This window comes from Grammomys surdaster, unplaced genomic scaffold (assembly GCF_004785775.1).
Source record: "Grammomys surdaster isolate TR1022 unplaced genomic scaffold, NIH_TR_1.0 62, whole genome shotgun sequence".
NCBI lineage: Eukaryota > Metazoa > Chordata > Mammalia > Rodentia > Muridae > Grammomys > Grammomys surdaster.
Window position 1 is genome coordinate 17,216,917 of NW_021604564.1, and position 20,395 is coordinate 17,237,311.

General features: G+C 43.6%; 1 protein-coding gene across 1 annotated transcript in view; it reads left to right on the forward strand.

Moving 5' to 3' along the window:
* Nucleotides 1-20,395, forward strand: part of Usp13 (ubiquitin specific peptidase 13) — a 106,727-nt gene that overhangs the window by 80,127 nt on the left and 6,205 nt on the right. The window contains exons 14-19 of the mRNA XM_028763958.1: nt 2,423-2,511; nt 4,875-4,997; nt 5,724-5,750; nt 6,461-6,604; nt 8,649-8,806; nt 10,097-10,250. Coding sequence (XP_028619791.1) covers nt 2,423-2,511; nt 4,875-4,997; nt 5,724-5,750; nt 6,461-6,604; nt 8,649-8,806; nt 10,097-10,250 — 695 coding nt within the window. The remainder of the gene's footprint in view (nt 1-2,422; nt 2,512-4,874; nt 4,998-5,723; nt 5,751-6,460; nt 6,605-8,648; nt 8,807-10,096; nt 10,251-20,395) is intronic.

Consider the following 20,395-nt stretch of genomic DNA (forward strand, 5'->3'; position numbering starts at 1 on the left):
CCATTACAGAGTCATGTCTTAAATTGTTCCTCCACCCTCTGTCTCAACCTCAAACTGAGTCACTGCTGAGACCCTATTTCCACCAGTATAGAGTCAGCAACTGTCATGGCACCAGAGTCACCATTTGCATATTATTGATTTAATGAGATTTCCACAGATTTGGTATCAATGTGAGAAGAGCAGGTCTGGGGTAGGGGAGAGGCCTCGGTCGCTAAAGACTGCTGCTTAGGAATGAGAACCTGCCTGCGTGGGATCCGCTGTCACTTGTGTAAAAAGCAGAGTGTGGTGGGACATGCCTGTAAACACAGTGGTGGGAAGTGGACATGGGAAGATTCTGGGGTCCCACTGGCTAGCTGGTCTCGTCTGAGCTCCAGGTCCAGTAGAGACTGTCTCATAAAATTAAGGTGGAGAGTGAGAGAGAAAGGAAGACACCCAGTGTTGATCTTTGACCAGCACATCCACGAGCATCTACTTTTTCCTCTCTCTCTCTCTCTCTCTCTCTCTCTCTCTCTCTCTCTCTCTGTCTCTCTGTCTCTCTCTCTCTGTCTCTCTGTCTCTGTCTCTCTCTCTCTTTCACACACACACACACACACACACACACACACACACACACACACTCTCACACACTACAATTGAAAGCTAACTTTTCCCCATCAGTTGAAAATGCCATACTAGCAGATGACTTTTGTTGGCTTTCTGTAAACTGGAGGTCGCGGCCTGATTTGAATGAGAATGATGCTTATGTAGACCGCTCAGACAATCAGAGAACCTAATTGGAAGGACTCTAAGTTTCTTCAGAGAGCCAGGCTAACCCTAGATCAATCCCTTTGCAAGGCTGAGCTCTCACAGCTGCTTTGCACTGTGGCCTGTTTTTGTCCCCTATCCTTGTGGCAGAGAACTTGAGACACAGCAGGCTATGTAACTTGTCTGGGGGAAGATACAGGCCAATGATAGACCAGGTCAGTGTCCAAGGCTTTAGGGCTGATGGAATTCACTCTGGTTCCTTAGTACAATACTGTCTGGTGTGTCAAGGAGTTTTCACAAGGGTAAGTGAGCACAGCACAACCCTGGCAGCAGATATGTGAGTAAGTTCATTTCAAGATATAAAACTCAGAAGAGTCAGTGATTCACCTGGATCTGGAGTGAATTACGAGCCTATTGAAGACTTAAAGCCACACTTTTCTACTCTTTGCCCATGGTCAGCTCTGTGCTATTTCTACTATTCTGCACCAGAGGGCAGCAATACGTTGACGCTTGCTTTGTTCATTCTGGGAAAAGATGTGTACCAGATAGAAGGCAATGGCTCTAATTCAAACAGTGAGGTTTGGAGGAGGAAGCTCAGAGTCTTTTGTTTCAAAGGGGACCTATTGTACCATCTCTGGCTCATTGTCTATACTTGATTTTAGCCCAAAGACTGAGAAACAATGTGGCTCATTGTCTGTTTACATAGACAGCCAAGTAGAAAGAGGTCCTGGAAAGACATAATTGGTGACTGAATGAGCTGGGCACTCAGAGGCATGGATCTGATGTGAAATTGAACAGTCAGTGTGTGCATAAAAGTGATAAACCCAAGCCCAGAATACTCTGTATTTCAGTTTGAAGTGAACTCAGAATTAACTGGGTTAATTTAAAAATGTCAAGTTCAGGGGCTGGAGCACTTGCTGTTCTTACAGGGGACCAGGGTCTGGTTCTCAGGACCTACATGATGTCTCATAACCATGGGTAGCTCCAGTTCCTGGGGATAGGACCCGTTTTTCTTAGGTCTGTGGACACAGGGCGCAAATGTGGTACATATACACACATGCAGGCAAATCCCCATACACATAAACTAAAATCTTTTTAAAGGTAAGTCTTAGGTTTAGATAGCTTAGATAATTACTCCACAACAGAGCTAGCTATAGGACTCATGCTATCAGGGATCCAGGGATTTAAAGAGACCCTGTAATGGTCAGTCTCAACCCAAGTTCTGGCAACCCTCCCTTGCACCAGTCCAGTGCTGTAAGGCAGTGATGCCTAGTAGGAGTGAGGCTGGCTTCTCCACACCACGTAGGAAATGTCACAGACACAGTGCATACGTGACTGAGAACATACACAGATACATACACAGGTAAGAGCACCCCAAGGATGCTGGGAAACTAAATAGTTTAAAAGCCCTTTTCAGAGCATTGCAGCAAAGAGTCACTGTGAGATAGCTGTACCCCATGATCACCGTGTCCCGCTGTCAGCATCTTCTGCTGTGGAGAAAGCCAGGAGGTTGGAGTGAGTGAGTGAGTACCTGTGTACTGACTGTTGGTTGGTTCTTCCCCACAGGGCAGTCCTTGGCATTACCAGGCACCCCAGACAAAGCTGCCTGTGAGCCATGGATGGCAATTGTCTTTCTTTCTGCATTGTTTGATTAATCTCCTTCCCTTGTGTTTCCCAGAACATCTCGCTTTGCCTCATTCCCTGAATACTTGGTAGTGCAGATAAAGAAGTTCACTTTTGGTCTTGACTGGGTTCCCAGAAAATTTGGTAGGTATCCTTTGCATGCTTTCACTTAAACTATAGAGTGAGCCACTTAACAAGACATGGCATGAGAAAGAGGCTGTGGGAATGTCTGCCCCTGTCACTTCCACCCCATTGTTTCCTGTTATTCAGAGTCTAGGAGAAACACTACAATAAGCAACACCATATACTAACCACCCCTTCACCACTGAGCTCTGGAAGGACCAGACTCTAAGAAGGAAAGTATAGTCCCTGTGACAATACATCTCAGATGCTACTGTGTGTACAGGTCACCTGGGATCTTTGGAAAATGCAGATCCTGATTGGCGGGTGTAGGTGGGCTAAGAGACCATGTTGCTAACCCACCTAGATGGTCTTAGCATTGCCAGTCCAGACTCCACACTTAGAGTAGTAGGTAGCTGGAGGTATAACTTCCTCTTAGCAGCCTTCCCTGCCTTTGAGATACAGCAGTGCTGTACATATGTGATATTCAACTAAGTCATACAAATTTTCCTCCCAATCACTTGCATTGGACAGTTGAAAGAAGGATGTGGTTTGGGCTTTACTGAACTGTCTTTTCATCAATATGCAAGTCCTTGGCCATTGTAGAAGGCTCATTTTCCAGACGAAGCATAAAGGCCATTTCCTCCACTGCCAGGTTGAATGTGAGCTGCCTTAAGTGACCTCCAGGCTTGTGGAAGGATGTACATTTTACTCTGTATAGCTTCTCTAGCAAGGACTTTAAACTGTTTGCCAGTCTCTTACAGATTTGTGTTTGGGCATTTGTCCAACAAAGCGATATACAAGTCTTAAGAGTTACCCAAACATCCGTAGAAGGGGACCTGGAGAGAGAAGGGAGAACAGCTAGGATGATTTCCTAGGAAGCCTGGTGCTCACGGGTACCAAGTGCCAGTTTGATCATCCTTTGTGCTAGGCTATTCCCAATGCCCAGGAAACTCTTGATTTTCTTGCTGGAAGAGTTTAGGGAGCAGAGAGGGTCTGAGGGCAGGGTGCTGACCACTCTGTTCTCCACTGGCCTCTGGGAGGGTTGAGATACTTGAGAATCTTGATTCACTCAGGCTTTGGACTGCTGTGGACAGGGTTTTGGTTTGTTGGTTTGTTTGTTTTTTCTTTTGAATTTTTGTCAAGGAACAGAAATGAAGTCAGATTTTATTGACCCAGTTTAAAGGAGTCTCCAGGTAGGGCCTGCATTTTTCTCTCGAGGAACAGCTGTATCCATTTTGTGAGTCTGTCTTTGTGTTTAGTTTTACTGGTCCTTAAAATTTAACTTTTCAATCTTAGCTTTTGTTCTCGGGTTATTGTTTCATTTATTTGTTTAGGTTTTTTTTAAACACTCACATAGCCCAGGGTGGCTTTGAATTCACTGTGTCGATGAGGCTAGCCTTGAACTTCAGATCTTCCTGCTTCCATGTCCCAAGTTCTATGTCTACAGGCATGTGCTACCATGCCCAGCCTGCCTTGCTGTCTTAAGTAGGATTTTCATAGCTGACGTCATTTGGAGGCAGTTGTGCTCCAGGTCTGAAGGACTAAGCCCTGCAGTTGTACTTGGACTCATTTCTATTCCTATTTGCATAGGCGCAGCACTGACTTTCTGCTGCTATTAAGCATATAGAACTTGCATTGGAGTAAGTCAAATGTAGTAGTAACTGAGGCATGAGGGCTTTATTTTTCTCCCAGAGCACCCATGGGTGCTTAAGACACTTCAGATTCAGCCAAGTTCTTTTGAGCTTTATGATTGATTTATAGCTTAGCATCATCATGGTTTGAGAAAAAGTATCAATTCGGAGTTTCAAACTCAGATGTGAAAGGAAGGGAAAGCAGCATCCAGGAAAGGGGTACATAGGCCAACCTCATGGCGCCACTGTGCTTCATGGCAGGTTAGAAAGACATCCTTTCCCATAAGCATGATGTTCCTGTATGGGGCAGTATGGAGCAGTGGGGTCAGCATGAAATGGTCCCAGCAGCCACCATTGTCCAGAATAGAAGCTAAAGGGAAGCTCAGATAGTTAACACAGAATGTGCTGCAGCCTTGCGGTATCTGAAATCCAGAAGTCTGAATTTTAACATTAAATCTTGTCCATATTTCAAGAACACCAAATGGAAGAGTCTCGGTCACAGATACCCTGGGCTGCCGGTCTCTGACTTCTGTCTTACCTGACCTGTTGCTGTCCAGTGTGTCACCTCTGTCCCATCACTCTCTGCTCTTCCCTCGAGCCCTCCAATAACCTCTCATGTGGCTTGACAAATCTGCTGTGCTGAGTGTCCCTTAGGCTGCCTATGTTCATGCATGCAGTGAACACAAGAGGATTTTCTAATGATCTGACTGTGGGCTCTGGAGAGTCCAGTGAATATGATTTTTTGTTTTGCAGATGTTTCTATTGATATGCCAGACCTACTAGATATCAGCCATCTCAGAGCCAGGGGCTTGCAGCCAGGGGAAGAGGAGCTTCCTGACATCAGTCCCCCCATAGTCATTCCTGATGACTCAAAAGGTACCATCTCCTACTGCAGTGCTTCTCAACCTGTGGGTCAGGACCCCTGGGGGGGGTTGAGTGACCCTTTCACAGCGGCCGCATATCAAATATCATACATATAAATATTTACATTGCAATTCATAACAGTAGCAAAATTACAGTTATGAAGTAGCAATAAAAATAGTTTTATTGTTGGGAGTCACCACAACAAGAGGGTCACAGCATCAAGAAGGTTGAGAACCACTGCCCTATTGGAAGGACACTCTCTCCTCCACCAGCCTGGAATACTCACTATGTTCCACCACTAATTTGCTTCCTGTGAGGTCATCCTAGACACATAGGAATGAAGCCTGGCTACAGCTGTGAACTTCAGACACACAATACACTCTGCATCACTGATTTGGGTCCTGTTGGCAGGTGGCTCTGAGCAGCAGAGAAGGCCAAGGTGGATTTTCATTCTGCTCCTAACAATAAAGCTCAGGCCAGACCCCTTGATTTGCAACTAGACAGTGTTCTTAGAAATACATGCAGGGATCAAAATGATTTAGCTTACCGAGCTGTCAGAACTTTCTGTTTCATTTGCATCTGAGTGCCCAAGCCTGCTGCTTCCCTCATTACTGTAATGAACTGTGTTTTGCAGGTGATGTGTGTGGGGTAACCAGGAGTGAGAGGGTCTGGGGATCTCTTTTCTAAAACTATTGGCCTTGGCTAGCTCTCACTAATGACCTGTCCCTTCATTTCCAGACCGCGTGATGAACCAGTTGATAGACCGTAGGTATCTTTTAAAATGTTTTTGGTGTCTTAATCTGTTCCTAGTGTGCTATGTTTTAAAGACTTTTATTATTTCATATGTATAGATGTCTTACCTGAATGTCTGTGCACTATGTGAATAACTGATGCCCACAGAGGCCAGAAGAGGGTGTCAGATTCCCTGGAACTAGAGGCAGAGAGGGTTGTGAGCCACCACATGAATGCTGGGAACAGACCCAGGGTCCTCTGGAAGAGCAGTAAGTGCTCTTAACTGCTGAGCCATCTCTCTAGACCATAGTATGACAGATTTCTCTGTGGTAGTTCAGCAAAGAAGTATTGTTCTGTGCTGGATAGTTGCAGCCATTCCTGGGTGGAAGGGTTTATAAGTTGAATGAATAACGAATGTAGGTCCAATGCTATGCTTCTTAAGTGGCCCTATGGCTCAGGAGGGTGAGTGTAGGCTTGAGAACCAGCAGCTCTGCCTGGTCACCTTGCCCTTGCTGCCTAGGCCAGTGAGGAACAATTCACTCTATATACCTCAGTTCCCTCATTTGGAAATTAAAGTAGTAATACCATTTCTTCTTATGAATAGCTTAATAGTTAGATGGCATAAAAAGAAGTCAAATTAGGACTCAACAAAATGGACCTGTCTTCAGGCAGTCTATAGATAAGGGGGTTGAAACGTACACAGTTCTGTTTCTCACTGTGGGATGTCCTGCTGTGCTCTGCAGCCTCAGACATCGATGAGTCCTCAGTGATGCAGTTGGCTGAGATGGGCTTCCCTTTGGAAGCATGCAGGAAGGCTGTGTACTTCACTGGGAACACTGGAGCTGAGGTGGCCTTCAACTGGATTATTGTGCACATGGAGGAGCCTGGTAGGTGGCAACACAGAGTGCTTTGTTGTTTGTGTTCCTAGTGCTGTGTCCCTAAAGATGATGGTAACCTGCTACAGTCTGGGCAAAGTCACAGTCATAAAGTCTTCTTTTAAACAAGAGCTTTCTTGGAGTAACTTCTCCCTTCAAGGTGTACACAGTTTGTCGGACAAAAGATCCTTAGAAGGATGCAGTATCTGTTTCAAGCTGGAAATAGAAAACCCAAAAAGTGAGGCCCTTTCCAATGTATGTATGTATGTATGTATGTATGTATGTATGTATTTATATTTTTATTTTTTAAATCAAATCATAATTTTTACTTATTCACACAGGTGTTATAAACACAAAAGGGCAGGATGTGGGGAAGGGGATGACACCAGAGTGTAGGTGTTCAGGGGGAGTACAGATATCTTTCAGAACAGGATATTGTCTGGGTGAAGGATCAGGGGACAGGTCACTATGACTCTGCCTATGATTCACTTGTCCTTATCTAAGTTGGTACTATCCGTCAAGGCTACCTATTTACAAGGCCTATGACTACTCAAGCTGATAAATTTCCACAAAAGCTGCCTGTTTACAATAGCTTATAGCCATCTGTTTCAATGTTTTTCCACAGAGACCCAAGACTTGGTGTTAGTATACATGTATGACAGGCCTATTGCTGATTTTAGGCCTATGGCTGATTTTAGGATGAGGCCCTTTCCTTAGCGTCTTCTTTTTATCTACTTTTTGAAGATGCTATTGCCATGTCTACCCATCTCAAGTGTGTATTCACATGGATTTTACTCACTTCACAATTAGGTGACTAATTCATTCTAGAATATTTTTGTATACCCAAAAGAAATGCTACAGACAGGAGCCATCTCTCTCATGCTCTAGTGATCTCCTGTGCCTCGTGTTCACTGTCTACTCTCTGTGTATTTTACAATTCTTATAAATTTGCCTATTTTCACAATTCATATGAATGGAATTGTATTACATGGGGCTTTTTGTGTCAAGTTTCTATCGCTTTCATGATATATTTAGGGTCTTACGCTGTAGCATGAATGGTACTTCCTTTTTTATGGCTGTATAGTATTCCATTGGATAGCCCTACTGCAGTTTATGTATCCTTTCATCATGAAGTGATAGACAGTTGGGCTGTTTCTTCTTTCTGGCATTTATAGAGCTTGCTGTAAACATACATGTTCTTGTGTATGTGGATTTATACTTTTGTTTCTCTTGAGCAGAATTGATGTAGTTCTGTGTCTAACTTTTTGAAAACTGTGAAGCAATTTTACACAGTGCTGAACCACGTTTCAGTCTCATGCTGAATGAGGGATCCGTCTCTCTGATTCTCACTGTGAGTGATTTTGTTATAGTGGCTCCTGGATGTACCATGGATGTCACAGTTGTTTAAGAGGCATTTTCCTAGTGACTAATGATTCTGGGCATATAATGACTTACTTGCCTTTTTATTATGGAGTTCTAAGAATTCTTTTTAAGTTCTAGATATAGGTTTCCTCTCAGAATATGATTTGCAGAGGCATCTTTCTGCTTTGCCATGTCTTCCCTTCTTTAATGGTCTCTTTTAAATATATTTTTTTTCATTTTGATGAGGTCCGGCACAACTTTTTATGAATTATACTTTTTTCTGTTGTATACAAGAAATTATTTACCGCATACTCCATTGTCAGAAAGACTGATGCCTGTGGTTTCTTTTGTTTTAAAAAATTAAAATTAATTGTTAAATTAATACCTTTAGTTCCCATGTTTAAGACAAATCCATCTCGATTTGAATTTACATGTAATGTGAGGAGGGGCATCTGTATTTATGGTTTTGTGTGTAGATAGCCAGCACAGTTGTTGAATAGGTTGTTTACCCTGCTTGGAAATCACCTGATCTATGGGCTCTCTGACTTCCCAATTCTGTTAACTTGACATATATGTCTAGCCTTACACAACATCCCTTGATTTACAATTTTGTAGGTAGTTTTCCACATTGCTCCAAAAATGTCTGTTTTCAAGACAAAACCCAGAAATATTTTAGTACAATTATTTTCCTCAGATTTTGCTGAACCGCTGGCTGTACCTGGGTATGGAGGGGCTGGAGCCTCTGTCTTTGGTGCTACTGGATTGGACAACCAACCTCCTGAGGAAATCGTAGCTATTATCACCTCCATGGGATTCCAGCGCAATCAGGCAGTTCAGGCTCTACAAGCAACGGTGAGCACTGGGGATCTGTGAGTCTGGGACAACTGGCCTTGCTGAAGGGGGTTTTCAGCAACAGAAACCTCCCAAGGCCTTTTGATCATTCTCTGTCATCTTCGTCTGACTGTGTCCCATCACACCTCATGACAATTTGTTTGCATGTAGCATATACAGAACTAAGCTGAATGAATGAGGGGCTCATGTGGTGAACTCCCCATAAGGGGATATGGAGCCAGGCAAGGTGGTCAGGATGTTCAGTGTTCCTTAGTGGGGCTCATAGGTCTGCTTGGAGCTCGACAGCTTCAGCGAAAAGAGGTGCCAAGGTTCTGACCTGGGAAGAAAGTTCTTAAGATGAAATCATGCTTTTTTTTTGATGTTAAGACCTTAGAAAAATATGTCCCGAGGTTCTCAAAATATGTCTTGGAGTTCTCTGCCACTGGGTCCCTCTATAGAGAAGAGGTTCTTCTGGTAGTTATGAATACCTTCATTTATTTGGAGATAGGGTGGTGTAGGTATCTGTTTAATAGTCAGTAAAACCTACGCACTCAGAATTCATTCTGAGTGGCATTCTGCTCTCACATCGTTTTGCCTGTCCTGACCAGGTGCTTGCCAGGTCCTATTGCAGAGGTTATAGTGAGTTTTGGTCAGGTCATGGGAATTTTCCTTTTAAAATTCTCAGACTATTTCAACCAGAGATTTCCCTCCTTGGGTGCTTTCTTGAGCCCTACTTGCTTCATTGAAGTTTCTATATCTGAACAAATCCTTTAGTTTGTTAGTGCTGTCACAAACTGGGAAAGGTAGAAATAACTTCATGATGGGTTGGTTTGAACCATTTGGACTTCCATTGAAACAACCATCAGCTAAGGCGTCATCTGTTTTCCCATCTTTCCAGTACTTAAGACACGGAGGCACTGACCCGGTGTGCACACGGGCGTCTTTGCCTCACAGAATCATCTGCAGAAGATGCAGTCAGTCGAAAAGAGAGTGCATTTAATTACTTTGGCTGTAGAAAGGGCTTCGAGTAAATGCTGACCTTCCCCCTTTTACATTCTTGTCCTTGGCACCAGCCTGCAGCACTGCAGGACAAGTGGAGGCTCTGGAGCTGCTGTGCTGCTCTGAACCATTTTCCGGTGACTGCAGTGGTAGCGTGTGGGTGGGAGAGTGTCAGAGTCCAAGCTTCTCACTCAGAGGTACTTGGCGCCAGTGCCTTCGGGCCTCCTGCCTAGCTGCTTGACATGTGGTGCAGAGGTTCCAGCTGTGATGAGGACCTGAACGCTGAGTGCACTGTGAACTTCCTTTCTTCAGAATCATAACCTGGAAAGAGCCCTGGACTGGATCTTCAGCCACCCCGAATTTGAAGAGGACAGTGACTTTGTGATCGAGATGGAGAACAACGCGAACGCGAACATCATGTCTGAGGCCAAGCCAGAGGGGCCCAGAGTCAGGGATGGGTCTGGGAGTAAGTCCTCAGCAGTCGCTCAGTCCACAGCTTCCCCTCCTTCCATGTATTGACACCTCTGATGCCAACTTTAGTGCAGAGCTGTCCTCTCATAAATGGTGTGTCCTGCCACCACTTGATGCTGCCATGATTGATAAAAATCTAGATAATGTACAGTCATGCCACTCGAGTGTTGGTGCATGTGTGTGTGTGTGTGTGTGTGTGTGTGTTAGGTACCAGTTTAGACTTTTTCCTTTCTGTGTTTACTGGGTATTGAACCAAGGTATTGCCAACCTAGGCAAGCAGTCTCTCTTGGAGCTACATGTCCAATCCAATTGTGTCTCTTCCAGTGAGGTTTACATTTCTTCATGAAGCATGACAGCTTTGGCTAAAAGAATCATTAATATTCACAGAGAAATGCTTTGAATATAGAAAAGCCATCTTAGATCTAGGGCTTTTCCATTCCCAGGCTGTCAACGGTTGTTTTCTGAAGGGCTGTTTCAAGATGGGAAGGAGTAGCAGACTGGTTCTGTCTCTCAGTAGCCAACTGTTATGTAGTGGCTGGATGCCAGGCACTATTGTAAATACTTTGTATATAAACATTTTCTTGAAGTCTTACCATAGCCAGTTTCACACTTGAGAAAATGGGGTGGGAAGAGTTCCTGAGGTCATTCAGCTCTTCAGCAGTAGGGACAAGTTTTACATCCATTATCCATGGTCTTGCCATCATGATATCCTCCTCTTTGGCTGTCATTTCCTGTCAGATGGATGACATTTAGCTTTCTAGCCTGCCATATAACATGCTCTATATTCTACCATGTTGGTTACTTTTGCATCCTTCTTCCTGCAGCCTGTACCACAGCACCACACTCAGCCACCATCCTCTCTTCCTGCCTGCTCCAGGCCTTTGACGGGTGAATATCTATTTGTGAAATACTGCCTCCATCATTGAACCCATGATGTCATCACCTTGTGCTCAGAACTTGCCCACTTGCTCTCTTCTCCTCCTTTCCCTCCTATTCTTCCTCACCTCATCTCCAGCCTTCCCCTTTTTCCTCTATAAAATGGAAGTTTTCTCACTGAAATGCTTCATTTTAGCTATGTTGGAAAAGAATAAGATACAATTCTCACAAATTTCCTATTTATCTACAATGGTGGTTCTCAACCTGTGGGTTGTGACTCCTTTGGAGATCGAATGACCCTTTCACAGGGGTTGTCTATTAGATATCTTGCATATCAGATATTTACATTACAACTTATAGCAGTAGCAAAATTGCAGTTATGAAGTAGCAATAAAGTAATTTTCTAGTTGGAGGCCACTATTAGAAAGGTTGAGAACCACTGATCTATAAGGTCTTGTGGTTTTTGTTTTTGTTTCCAGAATTCAGTAGTCCCAAACACAAGATGCCATAATAAACAAACTTCGTGATTCATGAGCGGAGTTTCTTCCACATTGTGTGTCCATTGGTTCATTGCTTCATCTATGTAAAGCTGCCATGACACTGGGCTGCAGAGAGATGGGGCTCTGACATTGCTAATTTCTATGGACCCGACAGCTATATACATAAGGACACAGAGACTCTTGTATATTTTAAAAGCTTAGGCCTTTAACTTTGGACTACCTCCCCGCTCCTCTAACCTGACTAATTCTGCCTATATCCCACTATGACCCCATCTATCTTTCCACTCGTGTTCATTTCTGTCTACCAACTTGTCTGCTTGCTGAATCTCTTCTTCTCATCTTTTTCCCAAGGTCTCTTTTTCACTCTACTAGGAAGTCCCACCTTCCGCTTCCTGTGCAACTCTTGACTGTCAGATTTCTATTAAACCAATTAGAGAATGCTTTAGCAGGTAAGGAAGGACAGAGAAACAGCTTACAGAAAGATTCTCCTAACACTGATCCTCAGGGTTTCCTTTCTTCAGAGGGGGCATGGACCAGCTGCCAGCTGGTCAGTGGTCAGTAATGACCAAAAAAAAAAAAAAAGACACTTATTCCCTCAGGCTTACTATACCTTAGGGCCTTGTGAGGATACCCAGGTCTTGCTGGATATTGAATTTTGTCCTTGCAGAACACCATAAAATTGTGATCAAGCATCTTTTAAGACACTTGGATCAGACCATGGAGTGAAGGGTGCCAATGGAGAAAGAGGGCTGCTAGAAATCCTCTGAAAACGTACTTAGTAAATATATTTTTATTACAACCTTAGAAGGCAGAGATTAGGAATCCCCAGAGCAAACTGGCTAGCAAGACCCACTATTTAGGTGAGCTCTGAGTTTGATTGTGAGAGCCTCAGTGACTAAGGTAGAAAAGCAATCGAGAGCCAATCCTGATGTTGACCTTGTGTCTCCACACACACCTATACTTCGAACTATATACTTGGAAACAGAAAAGGAGAAGAATATAACTGATGTTATGAGTTGTGATAGGCCTTTACTTATTTCATTTTTAGACTAAGCTTCTTGTAAGTTCTCAAGGGAGAGATGCAAACTTTGAAGGCTTCTGCAGCTCCATGTCACTTGACCTCCAGAAACAACTTTATGTACTCATTGGCCACCCCTCTCTTAGCGGGGGTTGGGGTTGATCTTTCTATCTAGTTTTCTTTGTGAATGGCTCAAAGATTTATGAAACCAGGTCTTTGGGGGCAGAACAATGTTATACTTTTTCTTTGATTCCCTCCTCCTACCCATGCAGAGCTCTCTGGGTTTATTCATAAACAATCTAAGCTTCTGGCTTAGAGGGTATCAGAATGATACTTCTTTAAAATTTTATTTAAGATGTTTTCCTGTCCATTGTCTAAATTGTCACTGGCCTATAGTAAGTGATTGGCAGACGATAGGAAGAATGAAGTGAATTCAAGGAGGTGGCATTGCTTACACTGCTGAGGGTTGTAGAGTTACTGGCTTTGTGGTGGGCTGTTTTATAGTATGCCATTGTAGTTACATTGGACACAGAGGTTAACCTGGGGAGATGTGTGTTCCATTCAAGAAAACTGTTTTAAATTCTCAAATTATTTCTACCCGTTTTAGCTGGTGAATTGGTTGAGGTATTTGACATAGAGGTAGTGAATGTCATTCAGACATAAGATGTCCCTATTTGAAGAGCCAAATACTGGGAAATCTTGAGTCTAACTTGGCAAAAAATGAATTGTTTTGCAAATTCTGGCAAGCCTTGGGATAGAGGCAAGACAGACCCCAGGCAATTTGATCGAGGATGCAATCGATTTTATCTGAAAGGTCCCTGGTCCTGGCTTGCTGGGGGTAGGTTCTGTTACTAGAAAAGAATGAAAAGGAGATGAAAGAATATATACAGCAAAGACTGCCTATATTGAACTGAGGCTTCAGGTCACTGGCAGAAGGGAGTTCGTACTGACCAGAGACCAGACTTTTCTGCTGTGGGTTTTTTTTTTTTTTAAACTGGGGAGAAAGGAGCAATAGTCTACTCACCCCAATGACACTGATGACAGACCAAAGAAATTGTTCCACCCACATCAAAGTTACTGAACCTGGGAGTTTTTTGGTGTTACTTTCAGGAATTCAAATCAGACAAAGGTGGCTGCATCCTACTATGCATCACTAAAATGCCCATCCTACAGAGAGGACTCTCTAAAGGTGCATTCCTGGAGCACAACTTGTAGGTGGCTCCACTGAAGAGTCTCTTCTTCCCAGTAGTTGCTCACTGCTCTAAAACCTTGGAGGAGGGGGTGGCTTGTGGGTTCCGTAAGTTTCAGAGTTTTCTGAGCCTTGGGAGTTTCATTGGCTTCTACAGTCGCAAGAACCTCTCCTCTGTCTCTGTCCGCCCCCCTCCCCTCTTTCTCTCTTGGAAATGCTTCAATTTCAAGGAAATAGTTACACAACAGAGAGATTCTAATTGCTTTGCCAGGCCAGGCTCCAAGTGTAACTCCAGAGGGACTTCAGATGTTACAACTGCTGAAGGCCCATTAGGGATAGAGAAAAACACACAAGGCTCAGAGCCCATAATTGGTTGCCTCTGTCCTCTTGTTTGTAGCTTCTATTCCAGTTCCATTTTCACATAGGCTCCCCAACAACCCCCAAGATGGCTTTCAGGGTTCCCCTTTACAGCTATGTCGGTTATGACCAGCACAGAGTGGTTTGTCCCAGCCTTCTCAGGTTCCAAGAGTCTGACTCTGTCATATGTTCCATTCAAGTTGTGGACCCCACACAGGAAAGCTCAAAGTTGAGCTGAGGTGAGTAGTGTGAGTCTTCGGAAAGTCTGGTTCAGATGTGGTCTGGGGCAGTAGAACCTTACTTGAAAACATGACAGCAATGCAAACGGTTGGGCCCTTCTCAAACCTGCCTACTTTAGAATTTGGGTTACCCAGTATTACATCGTTCAAGAAGCCTGCTAGGAAATGAAGTCTTTACTTAAGAACCACTTCCTGAAAAGCAGTTTTAGGGTAACATAGCTGTAAGAAAGAGGGGAGTGGCTACCAGAAGCTTCCACACTAGGTTAACACTGTACACCGTGAGGCAGGTACCTGACGAAGGAGTGATTATTGCCAAGGTGGAGGCTCATGGAGGACATGTGCGGAGGCTGCATTTAGAGGTTTTGTGGGTTATAAAGAGCTGTGGGCTGCTGTGCCGTAACATTTGGGATCTCACACACTCCCAAGTCTGAAGGTTCTGAGTATTGATATGATGCCTCAGGTGGAAAAGTTTATACCTGAGCTCATGTGATGGGTCACAGTCAGAGGCAGGCACAGTAGAAATAATATGTTACCTTCCAGGTCTTTTAAAGAAATGTGTATGAAACAGAAACTAACTTTCTGTTTTATCTTAGGTCCCAACATATGCAAATATTTAAAAACAAAGCAAAAACATGTGGAATCTTGGACACTTCAGGTCCCAAGCATTTTGGGTCATGGCTAATGAACCGACAGGTGCTTCTGTCTTTCTGACTGAGCAAGCAATGTCACTGCTCGGGAAGGGCACTGTCAAGCCTTCAAGAGGCAGCTCTTGTCACAACCTTTCGTGCTAGGGGCTTGCTTCCTTCTTTTCTGCTCACCAGGAGATCAGCTCCAACGGCCACTAAGCTGTCACCACACACCTCCCTTTCTCCATGTTTCACGCCTGCCATCGAGTTTTATGTCTTCGACTGGGATGGAGGTGAAAGCCCACTTTTCATTGTGCTTACTTATTGCTGCATCTTTCACATTTTAGACCTAATGCCTCATTTTCTGTTGAATTTTGAACATTTTCTAAATGGGGGAATCAAGCCTTTATACTGGCCTATCTGGGCTACTTTACTTGATAACCACTCCCTAAAAGGAATATCAGGGTAACGTAGCTGTAACGAAATCATCCTCATTCTATGTCGTGTTTAATGAGTGTTTAACTTTTTAAAGAACCCACTGATTGCTGGTGTAATTACCATATGATTACGCATGATTACTTCAAGCCTGTACCCCCTCCAGCGTTGCTGCTGTGGTTCAGACAGCTTCAGCAGCTGCTGAGAGTTTTCAGCCAGGAAGCAGACACCCATTTCATCTGCTCAGTACTTGTTCACCTAGACTTCAGAGCTTCCCCTAGGAAGTTAAGGGATAGTTAACTCCCCTAAAAACCATTATTGGGAGCCAACTAATTTACATCTAAGTGTAAATGCCCGAGGGCTGTTACATTTGGAGAGACAGGATCTTCATAATTTGAAGCATTATGATAAGCATGGGGAATGGGGATACAGCTCAGTGTCAGAGCTTAGCACACGAAGCCCCAGGTTCAGTCCTCAGGACCATAGACGGACAAACATGCAGGAATCCTTGGTCGGTGCGTAACATAAGCAAATGCCCTGCTTCTATTCAGAAAGAGAGTGTGTAAGCACTATGGGCAGAGGCTGTGGCTTTCTGACTCATTAACACTTGTGCAGGCTCAGAGAAACTGGAGTCCTGAACTTTTAGTCCCCAAAACAAGAGAAATGAAACCAAAGAAACTAATTCAGAACCTATAGGCTAAACTTTGTGCTAAAGGGAGACAGGGCCCTCTGACAGAGAACTCCAGGGACTTGCCTGTAGTCCTGCCTTGAGGAATGGTTAATCATAGTGACAGCTTCAGCTTCATGTCTTCCATCACTGTTAACCATCCTACACAGATATTCTGATTGTTTGGCAGCCTGGCCTGCCCTAGAACCAGAACAGGCCACTGGAGCTATCAGGAGAACATACAGGGGAGTGTGGAAAACCTAGCTCTCTCGAATAACAAACTAAGATGCTGAGGTTAGTTTTGCCTTTTGGTTCTTTAGGGAAATCCCAACAATCTCACTTGCTAAGTGGCTTGTTCTTGGCGACATTGTAGACAAGCAGAGGCACTTGGCTTTTATGCTTCTGGGTTCCATGGCTAAGATTGTTGGAAGAGTGAGCAGGTACGGAAGAACATGTGTGGCTCTTTAAATGGGTAACAGGCTATGAGTTAAGGCTTTGGTGACCTGGCCAGGATTACCATAGTATCAGTACTTTCTGTCTCTAAGGGTCTGGATATTGTCAACTGGATTGAGGTAGCCAGTTGTAATTACAGTGACGAAATGTGGGCTGTTAACATTGGAACACAAATGCCAAAGGTGTTGTAGTATAGGTAATGAGAAGGAACCACTGGGCTTTACAGCCTCTAAATGGTCTACCAGCTGTTGTTCCTTCTTTTCCGTGCAGACTGGGGTCATGCCCTCAGGAGACACTGGTGCTGCTGGTTGTGTATAGTAATTGCTTGTGACAGTGGGTTCATGCCAGGCACTCTGATGCTGGAGTTGATTGGTATAATGACATGTAGTTAAGGTATGATTTTCAAGAAGGCGAACTCATGACTTTTAAGAATATGAAGTGAACGTACCTCACAGATTAGCTGATTGATGGAGAACCAGTCAGACACCACCACTGCATAAACACATCTGAGTAACTAAGGTATTTGATTTTATTTCCTGTTGACTGACTACTTTGTAGTGCTCAGAATAGAACCCAGGAGCTTGTGCACACCAGCAGAGCTCTCTTACTGGATCACAGCTCTAGCCCAGGATGTTGGTCTATTTAAGGACAAATTAACAAGAAGGTTAGGATGAGCTTGTCTGGGTTAGGTCAAAGTCGGATACGTTCAAACTGCATCCTTGAGCATATGGGTCCCATGGGACAGAAACTGGTTTTTATCTCTATTAGTCAAAAGGTGCAACTTGGCAGTGACTTCCTAAGTTTGGGAATTCACCAGTAAGTGGTAAGATGAACCTAGGTGACTCTTCAGACTGGAGGCAGCAGACTTACTCTAATGTCATTGCTTCAGGTAATTTTGAGTTATTAGAGTACAACCCTAACCTTTTACTTTCTGATTTTGACAGTCATATTCACAGCTATATCTTACTCTCCTGAATATGGGTATCATACTTTTCTCCTTGCACCAGAACAAAAGCAGGCTACAGGGTGGGCTTTGAGTTGTGAGATCTCTACCTTGTGGGTGATCTCTGGGTGATCTTTACTCCACATGACATTCAAATGCTGTCAACCTCTTTGACCTACAGACTTTGATGGAATTTTGTTGCAGGGTCCACACTGTGAACCCTGAGATTGTGTTATTTACTGAAAAAACTTTTTTCTAGTTGTGGTGTGGTTCAGCCCTTAGCACACACCTTTAATCCCTCTGGCTGGAATACAGACAAACCCTTAGTACTTACCTTTAATCCCAAACAATGAAGGTAAATTGGTTTGTAGAAGGAAGCACCCATGTTTGAAAGTGATGTCTAATTGAGTGGCAGACAAAGTGATGAACCAGATAGATTTGACAGAATAGGATATGACTAACTCTCAAAAGAAGAGAAAGGGAAGCTCCTTAAGAGAACAGTGCAGAGGGAGAAAGGAAAGAGGAACTTTTACCAGGACAGTGGTACAGAGACAGGTTGCAGAGAGAGAACAAGCTAGACACCGGTGAAGATAAAATGAGCCAGAGAAAGAGAAAGAATCAGAAGATTAGAACATATTGCCAAAGTTAGTATGAGGTCAAGTAGAACAATTCAGTAAAGGCTGAGAGAGAAGCCAGATTGAATCAGTCAGCTAGGGAAGGAGTTTGAGCCACAACAGCTGAGTTGAATCAGCCAGCCAGAGATCAGTCAGAGAGAGCTAGGAAAAAATGAGCTTATTTGGCAGTAAGTCTCAGAGGCTGAAAACATTCTAGGCCTAGATAAGATTGTACAGAGGCTAGAAATTTCCAGGACTAGGAGGACTAAGCTAGCAGACTGAAGCAGTATGCCTCAAAGACAACAGTTTATCAGGAGAATAAAAGTTAGTTTTACAGAATTTATCTGACAGTTGCTTTCTCAAAGAACAATAGTATAGAGTACAGTTGATATTATGTTGGATGGGGATGGTGGTGGTACCACAGATAAATAAGCAAGCAAGCAAGCAAGCACACAAATAAAAAACAACCCTCTCCCCTTTGAAAGACTGAGCTAGTTTTCATAAAGTTCACACAGAGCAAGTTTTGTGTGGAGGAAGAGTGCTTGTTTTACAGGTAGCTTGAGCCTGGTCGTTTCGAGGGATGTTCCTTTACAGATGGAGAATGTAGCAGTTGTTCAGGCACTCAAACGATTCCAGGTACTTTGAATGTTTTTCTGTTGAAAGTCAACATTTCTGAGCTGTTTATTTTTGTCTCAAGGTGTGTTTTCTCTCTGTCTAGGAGGAGATGTGCATGATGAAGCTCTTGTTTGGGGACAGGATCTCAGGGGACTTAGAGAAGAACCATGGGTAGCTTTCCCATTCGCTCTAGTCATTTTAGTCTTATTGGAAACAGATAAATATTGGCATCTCTTGCCCACTTAGCTTCTGCAAATGTGTTGAAAGAGATCCTCTCTTTTGCTGTCAGTCCCTAGTAGGAAGATTTTGAATAATGCATGGGGAAGTTGCTTTTATTGATGAACATGGTTACTTTAAATTATGGGCCTGGGATTCATGCTAATTCATCAGAATTTTTATGATTCTGAGTATACATACCCATTTAGTTCTTAATCAGAGAGAAAGTGCCTTGTGGACTGGTTTTGTGTCAACCAGATACAAGCTAGGGTCATTTGTGAAGAAAGAATCTTAAGAAAATTCCTCTATGGGGTTGGCCTTGTAGGCAAGTCTGTGGTGCATTTTCTTGATTGGTGTGGGAGGGCTCAGCCCACCGTGGGCCTTGGACATGTGATCTTGGATAGTATAAGAAACCAGTCTAAGCAAGCTAGCTTTAAGGTGCAAGCTTGGGGTGGGAACTGCTCCTTCAATGCTTAGTTGAACTGCTGACGACACTGTTTTAGGGTACAGTTGATGGGGTGGATAAGCCTTGGGCGTACTGTGTTCTCTCTTCATGAACACCTATAGGGGAGCTGGACTTGGAGACTAGCATTGTGTCTTTTCAGATGAAAATTTGGCATGAAATTGTTCCAAAGAGGTTTGCTTACAAAGCTGCTTGGTGTTAAGGAAAGGTTCATTAAGGAAAGGTGGCATTTCCTGCCTGTTGAGGCAGAGTGGGTTCTTAGCCTAGGAGGGAGGCTCAGGAGTGGAGACAAATGTAAAATCTCTGAATCGTGCTTTTGAAAATTGAATCCCAGTTATGATGGCTGTCATTTGCAACTCTTTCTCCTGGTTTCTGATTTTTAAACTAGGATTCCATTTCATCCAGTCAATATGATAGCAACAGAAACTTAACAGATGATTGATTTCCTATTAATATTGACTTACCAGTGTATACCCAAATTTACATGTTGGTATGAGGTTTATATTCAATATAAGAATATAAACTATATTCAATATAAGAAGCTATAGAACAAGTATGGATATGAGAAGAGTCACTTGCCTCTTTCACTTATTAAAATATTCAATAATCTCATAAAAATCATTTTTTCTATGCCTAGAATAGCTCAAGAAAAATGACAAATCTTCTGTGTTTGTCATGCTGTGATCTAGACTGAGCTAACACTTGGTAGATAAGTATGTGACACTGTGTGGCACGTGGCATTGTCTGGAAACCAAAGCAGGTGAGACCACAGCAGGGTGAGACCACAGCCAGAGTGAGACCACAGCAGGGTGAGACCACAGCCAGAGTGAGACCACAGCCAGAGTGAGACCACAGCCAGGGTGAGACCACAGCCAGAGTGAAACCACAGCCAGAGTGAGACCACAGCCAGAGTGAGACCACAGCCAGAG